The sequence below is a fragment of the Theobroma cacao genome, chromosome 3 (assembly GCF_053813885.1).
Source record: "Theobroma cacao isolate CCN51 chromosome 3, ASM5381388v1, whole genome shotgun sequence".
NCBI lineage: Eukaryota > Viridiplantae > Streptophyta > Magnoliopsida > Malvales > Malvaceae > Theobroma > Theobroma cacao.
The window spans coordinates 42670933-42680256 of NC_142641.1; the positions used below are offsets into that span (position 1 = coordinate 42670933).

The following is a 9324-nucleotide window of genomic DNA, read 5'->3' on the forward strand; positions in this document are numbered from 1 at the left end:
TTTACTTAGACTCCAAAAAGGGGATATGTAACCTTTGCTCATTTCCTCCAATCCCCATATCGTCATCTCCTAATACCTCAAAGTCCAAACTGTACTTATTCAACAACCGTCATCTGAAACCCCTTTTTGGTTTTAAATTTCTGATGAATAAATCAACTCATTTATCTAACTAGCTAGAATAAGACTGTGTCACACGATGGAAAAATAAAATGAAATATGGAATAACTTTATAATCAAATCTAGATAAAAGAGAAAGAAAGGCATTGACAAGAACATGATGATGAGGAGAAATCTGACCTCAAATGAATTAGTCAGCAATTAGTGAGAAAGGATTTGCTAAGACTAAGACTTGAGCAGAATTGAGATTTCAAATTCTATAAATAATATTGAAAAGTACTCACAAATAGTTAAAGTACAATTAAAACTTCTCTCAATTACCATATTTAAAGAAAAAACATAAAATATATATGAAACTTTATCTGACCTTAAGATTATTTGCATGACTAGGGTTTTGTCATTTGCCCAAACCTTTTAATGATCATGGTTGGATTTCCTACTGCACACATTTTTTGGTGGGTAATGAAAATGAATGGCTTCGTAAAATTTGTCAATAGATATCTGTTCAATTGTAGATGAATATTTAATTTAAAATCAATTGACAACTCTTGATGATTACATTTAAGTATAAATTATAGTTTAATTCATCAAACTTAATGCTATTCGAAGTTACGCCATTCTTCAATTAAAAAAAAAACCTTTAATAAATAATTAGTAGAGTGTATAAACTTTACTTGGTGAATTTATTCTTTGACATGTTCATGTTACTTTAATTGTAAGAAAATGGACTTACTTTATTTTTGCTGTATATATGGTCATGAGAGGATAAATAAATCTGTTCACAACAAAATTGGCTAGTTTTGTACAGAATCTTTTGATTTGTGAAGTTAGTTAACCAATTTTCTTTACAAGGGAAATGGGGTTATTTGCTAATTAGATAATCAATAAAACGACATTAATTATAATCCACTACCATTATTTTAAGCAAAATCTCAGACTCACATGCCTAAGCACAAATTAAAAGAAGAAGGCAAATCATATGAAACTGTGCTATTTGCAGCGTAGCAGGTTGAGCATTGACTTCATATTGTGAGCACAAATTAAAAATACATGACTGTATTTTTTAGGTTAAATGTTTCATTCTTATAAATAAATGAGCCACCATTGATTCAATTTTACTAATTATTACACTAATAAAAATAGTTTTTTCCTATGGAATTTTCATGAGAAAAAACCAAATTTTCTTAAAAAATAACTTCTTCTCGATAAATTTTCAACAAAATATTCCAATAAAGATTCATGACGAAATTTATTCCATCAAAAAATGCCTTTGGTTTTGTAGTGTTAGCAATTTCTTGGTCATTTGGAAGATGCTTTTGACTTAAAAAAATACCAATTTTCATTTGTTTGAGGGTATACAAATATCCTAGTCATGACAAGTTTCTACCTTTGGAACTATGAACTTTGATACTAAAAGAAATAAAATTCAAAGAAACATAGCATATGGGCAGCTTATTTGAAATATGTGCAAGCTTTTTCCATTTTTCTTTCTTTACTTGTTTTTTTAAGTATTTATATGCTTAGCTTATCCAGAAGGGCTAGGCAAACAACTAGGCACAGGGAAGCTTAAGCCATCCCTTTCAAGATTCAAACTCAAGGCCTTGTGAGTATACAATTGTTTTACGTTTGACCTTTGATCATGAACCAGCCTCGCTAAACTCCTCTTGGCATTTGCTCTAAACGGGCAGTTGGATGACAAGAATCCATCCACCAAGTGTAGGTAAGCCTCCAAATCGTGACAACACGCCACGTCTGCATTGGGTTTAAGATAGGGCGACATCTTAGTATCGACCCGTAGTTCCGTTCCGACATGGGAGTACGCCCATGGGTTGTTGTTATCTAGCATGTTGAACACTCTTGAAAAACTTTCATTTCTTTGTTGTTGTTGTGATCCTTCGCCAATGAACACGCCCGGAACCCTAGTGATCACGTCTTGATTGTTCACAATTCGTAACACCTTGACATTTTTGTCATTAAGCCGATCTACAAAGCCTTTGTTACCAACTCGAGGCCCTCCGAAGGAAAATACTGCGATCGGGGGCACTTGGGGAGCGCATGAACTCAATTCGTCGGCAACTAAAAGAGAAAGTGCGGCACCAAGGCTATGCCCCGTGATTGTAATGCTGAGGGTCTCACCCTGGTACATCTCAATCAATCTTCGCACTTCTTCAACCACTGATTCAGCCAAGCTAGGCACGTGAGCACCGGAGGTCTTGTGCAAGCTCAAGAATCCACATTCAACCTTTTGGGTTGGGTCACGGGATTCAGGAATTTGAACGAGCTGGGCTCTAAAGTTTTCAGCCCATTCCAAGCACGTGGCGGTTCCGCGTAAAGCGATAACGATATCCCTCCTTCCCATGCGTTGAATCTCCCTCTTATCGTCACAAACCGCTACGAAGCCGATCCAACTAGACCGTTGGGTCATCCACCCCAGATTGGGAGCCATGTCGTCTAACCATTTCGGCAACCCGACGGACGAGGTGGCGTATAGACTCTTGGTTACCTTGTAAGACCTATCAGGCAACGCCACGTGCCTTGGTAAAGGAGCCTCGTCTGTTGACATAGCAGGGTTGGAATGGAAACCATGGTAAGCAGCTTGAACAAATTCCCCATATCTAACAACTTCACGCCTTAGATTTTCATCGAGCGGGTCAAGCAAACCTGACCAATCATTGCAACCGTGGTACTCTCTCCAGCGAGAGCCAAGGTTGTTCCTTGGAGAATATTCCATGGTTTTTGATAAAAGCCTTTGAAGCCTGTTTAAATGACGTGGAGACATCTCTTCTGCAGCTTTCATTTCAGGCCAAAGCCTGGAAAGATTAAGCCCTTCGAGTAAACCCTTACCTTTGGTTTCGATTGATCCATTAGTTGGGGCTTTGATAACTTGTTCTGGGTCAGCTTGGTTTGTTTTCTGGAGAAGTTTGTCGAGGTTGGAAAGGTGCTGCCGAGCCAACTCAGTCGATGATGCCGATGAACAAGGTTTTTGGGAACACGGATGGGGTTTTGTTAAAGGGTTTAGAGGTGATTTCTGGCACTTAAAGTTTGCACGTCTGGCCTGGTAGACGTGCAAGTTTTGAGCGGGAAGAGTCGAGCTGATGCCGATCTGCATGGAGAGACAGAACAGGAAAAGATAGAGAGAGAGAGAGCAAAGAAAAAGTCAATGAAGAGAAAGATGCAAAAAGACAGAGAACTCAAACAGCTAAGCAATGACCAAGGAGGATTGAGCAGATCAAGCATAGTATTTATAGACAGCCATTTCCAATAAATACCCATACGCAACTTTAGTATTACATGAAGAAGCTTTTAGTGTCCCAATGGCAATATCGTAATATAAGATGGACAAAGATTGACCCTTTCTGTTTTCACCCTTGAACGCTACTGGGTTTCACGAAAAGTCTGAGATCAATGAGAAAGGGAGTTAGCCTTTTTATTGGAGTTGAATTGACTGTGAGGACCCTTGGGTTTGGCATTTACGTTTGTTTGGCTGACAAGTTTTTTTTGTTTTGTGTTTTGGGGTTTGACTTTAACAGGAAATCGTAGTGTACTACCGTGTACGGGTTATAAGTCAAGGAAACCATGAAATGCAAACTAGTTTTTTTTTATCATCTAACCACAACCTTAACGTTGAATAAAAATTCTGATTTTTCGAATATTTGATTTAGTTTTATATATATAATATTTCTAAATGAAAATTTGATTTTAAAATTTTATTTTCAGTAAAAAATTATATTAATATTAAAAATAATACTTGAAAAAAATCATGAACTATTTAAAAATTTTTAAATAAATTTTTATTTTTTATTAGATTAAACTAAGTCCATATAATTTTATTTTTAGATTTTTATAATTATTAATTGATTAATTGTCATGAGTTAAAATATCATTTGTTATTTTATATTTACATAGTATTAATATGGTGTTAATGTGGAAAATGAAAACTTTTATATAACCACATCATTATATGATGTTTAAATGTTATATTATTGTCTATTATGATATAAAAAATTATTTGATTCGAAATAAAAAAAATAAAAAGTTGATTTGAACTTAATAAAAGATCAAATATTTATTTAAAATTTTTTAAATATTTTAAAAGCTTTTTTAAATATTATACCTTTCTATTATCTATAAAGATAATTAGTTATGTCCCCTCCCCTTATGCAAATGTATTTGAATTCAACAAAATAAAGTCGGTCACCTTATGCAAATCTATCTGTTTGATATGAAAATGAGCTACAACAGCAGCATATCTATGCAGGCAAACAGAAGCTGTGAATTCCCCAATTTTCCATTTTTTTCTCCAGACAATTTGGAATAAACCGGTGCCCCCCTAATTCCAAACGGATGGATTGTCCATTCCATTCCTGCATGAGTGCTTGATATATTTGAAAATTGAAAATATTCTGGTCTCTTGTTTTTACTTTTGAATTTTTCTTACATAGTTTCAAACCCTATGAATTATATCATCTTCCCCCTTTTCTTTTTTGTCAAAAGCTTCAAGAAGTTAGGGTATTTCCATAAGGGATCGATAAACTAGCTTAGGGTAAGCGAGTTCCTCTATCCGCCGGATGCAGTAAAATGTTGAATTTGGAATGAGTTTTCTCGTTGAAAGCCGACGCAAGAAGGAAGGAAATTTCGGTCAAAACAGTATTCCTCTCGAGTTTCGGGCTAATAGCTGTCCATTTTTTGCAATTTCCGAATATGACTAGTTTCATCTGCTTACGTACAACACTTTCTTCTTTCAGGTATAATATCTTCCCATAAATTAATGAAACTGCGAGCAAACTTATATTTTCTGTTATATCCGGTGTTTGATTGGTCAATATTGTGTTATAGTCAAATCTTATATTATGCTTTTTGCCATGTTCATGTCGGCCTTGGTCTGGTTTGGTGGATCATACCATCAGTTTGAACATTCATTGCCCAGATCGTGGTATGCAGGTGTAAATCATGAAGGTTCCTTCTCATTGCCGTTGCCATATCAACGTCCCAAAAAGGCAATGCTACGGACGACAAGTCATCGATTCTGCAAAATTCAAACAAAGCAACAAATCGTTATTCCCAGAATCGTATTAATTTAAGACATGGGTTACTTTCGTCAGATGAGATGAAATACGAGGACACGGAGAGAGGTGTATGTGATATAGAAATATATATATATATATATTAATGAATACACAATATTTATTGTGGTTATTTTCATTTATATTTTGCATGGAAGTCGTGCAACAATTTCTCTTTTTTTTTTTTTCTGTTGATATACAAAAGGGGAATGACTGAAAAGAACACTAAAGATCAATGACTAACCAAGATATAATTACCCCTTAAAAGTTAACAATTACACCAATCCCGTGTCGGGAGGCACACTAAAAAAATGGTGGAGGCCTTGTTGGCTGTTGCTGGTGCGAGATGTTCTAGGCCATTCAGTCTGCACTACGCTTTTTGAACTTTAAAAGCCATTGTTGTAACATGCTAGTCTTATTAAACATTATCGCTTATCAAATTGAGGTATGCTAATGGATTTATCTTGTATTATTTAATTTGATTAAATAATTAAAATATATTATAATCAGATATTTTGTATTATCAAACTCGATTAAAGAAAAATTAAGATATTTTATAAAATTAAATGAATAACAATTTAAAATTTTTTCGAGTATTATCAAATAATGGGATTCTAATTAAAATATTTTTAAAATAATAGATATTATTTCTGTTGACTTCTCTGATCAAACAATTGGACATTGCATGTCTAGAATCGTTTTCCTCTTCAAGATAAGAATTTTATTAAAAATTAAAAAAGTAGAGAGATAAAATTATACAACCAACATGATAAAATATCATGTATTCTTTAAGTGGTTGAGCACTGTAAAATTAGGCGCATTTAAATCATCTTTGATGATTCAAAATCCGTACGTGGAATAGTTTAAAACTGTTTGTAACATTTTTTTTCCTCTTTTCTTCCCACTAAAGAATATTACTTTGCTTTATCTTTTGGGATGGAATCATGAAAAATTAGGATCATTAAATATTAACATAATCATCCTTTAATTTGCACTCAATTTACGAATTTAAAAAGACATTAAGCAACGTGAAAAATGTAGGGCGTGAGAATGAAGCTATGAAACTGGACAAGTCAGAGTAGATCATCATTGCATTCCTTGTATCGATATCAAATTAAGGATGTTGATGCTTTTAGGAATTGTTATGATCAGTCAATGAGTATATGTCACTGCTGCTGTATCACATGTTAATTGCTGGAGAGTCCAAAGTCTTTTTGAAATTTGTTTATATTTCTCAAAATCAAATTAAAATTTATTAACACAAACAAGTTGATATCTTTTGTTATTTGAGATAAACAAACATTCAATTACATCATGGCATACGTTAACTTACAATCAATCAACTAAGTCGTAACAAAACTCCATTATCAACGTCTATTTTTATTAAAGAATTTGTAAAAGAGATTGATTTGCTAAGAATATATATATATATATATAAATAGTTCTCTTTATAATCGTTTTTAATTTGTTAATTTTGTTGAAAATTTTCATTTTTTTCACAATATTTGATTCAAAATACACTCTCGAGATAAAGCCATCATAGAATCAGATTCTATTATGAACCATTTGTTATTGATAATGAACAAATGTGATCGATATTTTGTACCCTACCCCGTACTAAAAGAAAACGTTTAAAAGGAGTTGTTTTTACAATCGGATTAGCTTCCCTTTCTGTTTCTCCACCACTCGGCATGCAGCAAGAATCTCCGATCACCAACCAATGAATTACAAAAGAGAAAAAGATGGTGACCACTCACTCGATCTTGCCATATCTATGCACTGAAAGAGGCGTGTTCATCTTTTCATCATTCCTCTATATATGGTTGATGTAAAAGCACTATAAAAATTCTACTCTCTAGTGCTTTTTCCATTATTCATTTTGCATCACTTGCTGACTCCACTGAAAAAAGCTGCACCAAATAACACGTTTGAAGAATCTGGGCGTATACAAAAGAGGAAAAGCTGTGCACATTATTTTCCACTATATATCCATCTCATTTAAAAGTGATTCCACTTTTTCTCATTGACACGTTAAAAACGAAATTCAAAGATCTAACTTCTTCTGTCTGTATGATTAGCAGTGTTTGTAATTTGAGTACAATTTTGAACAAAGTGTAACAGATAACCCTTTTTCTTCCACTTGTTTCTTCCTTGAAGCTCATCAACAAACAACGTTGGAAGTAGCTAGTTCACTTTAGAGATAGAGGGTTCAAGTCAAAGTCGTTGACTGTCACGGCTCTCATGTCTCCCCCGCATGCAACCATGTGTATGCACATGTATTTATTTCTCAATGTCCAAGTCTTCTGGCGCATCTCACACTCCATTTTTCTTCTTTCATCCTACATCGAAGCATGCATTTCGTGTGAGGCTCCTTTCTTTAATCATTCTTTATTGCTTAATGCTGCTTTGATTCTACTAATATACATCCGTTTAAAGTGGGTGCTGAGGGAAGTAAGACGTGGGAATGAAGATTAATTAGCTCCAAAACCATACTTGTTTATTGTTGGTAGCTGGCTTAGCGCCACACTGGCCAAATACTTTAAAAGTGAATGATGGAACATGTTTTGGGACACTGCTAGCGTAATCAAACGTGAGACAAGGCCTTGCATTTGTTTATTAAGACTTGAATGCTTTAACAAACACAGACCAAAGATAGCGTAGACTTGGGAGATGAAGAGGGGCCAGGGCCAGAGACCCCATCATTTTCAACAGATCGGACACACCGACCAGCGTGGAGAAGGAGAGACATATAGACGCGGCGTCCAATTTTAACTGGAAAAATTTGGAAAAAGACTGCATGTAGGATTAAGATATAGCCGAAAGGAGTAATACTGTATGCACACAGGACCTACACGAGAAGCATGCTCGCGGACTTCCTGTATCAACTAATAAACTTCATTTGTTTGATAATAAAGTTAGTCAATGTTCTGCATGTCCTAAAATTAAATAAAATTTTTCCTTTGCAGATGTCTTTAATTATGACTCTCATTAGGTATGAACTTTGCATTAATTAAACCGCTCATTTCTGAAGCTTTGTGTGCGGAAGTCAGTGCAGGGAATATCAAAATCAGGGTTAGACATTTGAAAGTGAGAGGCATGCGTTGGAAAATATGAGCTGAATGTGTTGAATTTTTTGTGGGAATATTGATACCGTCCATATCTGTTCTTTAAGGTTTCAGGCTAATTTATAAGTTGTTTCAAGAAAGTGTAGAGGTTTTGGTAAACTGCTATGGGAGATATAATTTCCAACAAGTTCGTGTGCAGACCGTGGCCCCGAGGGGGTTAACCAGATAAGTAAACAAAAGAACAAAGAATTGGTAAAAAATTAATATTGCTACTGTGTAGGAAACAAAGGGTTTATAATATATTTTTTTCAGAACAGACAGCAGCAGCATTTTGAATTGCAAATTAACCCAGGAGAAGAGTAAGACCATGTATAATGTGTACACATGACTTGGAATAAATCCGCAATAACTGGCTTCTTGGCTCCTTCCTATCTTCAAAAATCAAAAGTGCAATATATATAAAGTATGGAAAAAAGTCACAAACATTATGCCACAGAAATTAGGCTGGAAAATAAATTTCTGTATCATTTCTGGATTATTTTTTTTATGATCTATGTCGCATATATGAAGAGTAATCAAGACCAAGGTCAAGGGAAATTATTCCTGCTTAATTTAAAAGCCATCAAATTCTCAATGCGATACTTTCAATCTTAGCATACCTTATATCACTTTGTCATGAGACTATAAACATCGTCCATTAAGTATTTTCATTTGAAGAAAACATAGTACAATAAATACAGAATCCCAACTCGCATGTTGCTGCGACTTTTCTAAGCATGGATGCAACAGACATGTCATCGCGGACCCAAAAAGACAATCATGTTGAGTTCAAAGTGCCAGGTGCCCAAGATAATGTCCGCAATCTCCACCGACATCGAGCACACGTGAACGAAGACAATAACGTAAGCCTGTCCAGTTATCCACTTGGATGTTTCTGCCATGTGGTAGCTTAATTTGCACGTAGAGCGGCTTAATTGGCTGAGGTTAAAGAGATTTGATGCTTATCATCAGTTTGGTGGCATTCCATTTTTAAACAAGTAATTTGATGTTCTTCTAAGTTTGCATTCTAAAAGAGTGAT

General features: G+C 34.7%; 1 protein-coding gene across 1 annotated transcript; it reads right to left on the bottom strand.

Annotated features, from left to right (window-relative positions):
• Positions 1 to 1569: 1569 nt before the first annotated feature.
• Positions 1570 to 3338, bottom strand: PLA-I{BETA]2 (alpha/beta-Hydrolases superfamily protein). The gene has a single exon (XM_007039661.3). The coding sequence runs from the start codon at positions 3224 to 3226 to the stop codon at positions 1643 to 1645; it is 1584 nt and encodes a 527-aa protein (XP_007039723.3). The 5' UTR covers positions 3227 to 3338; the 3' UTR covers positions 1570 to 1642.
• Between the last annotated feature and the right edge of the window lie 5986 nt (positions 3339 to 9324).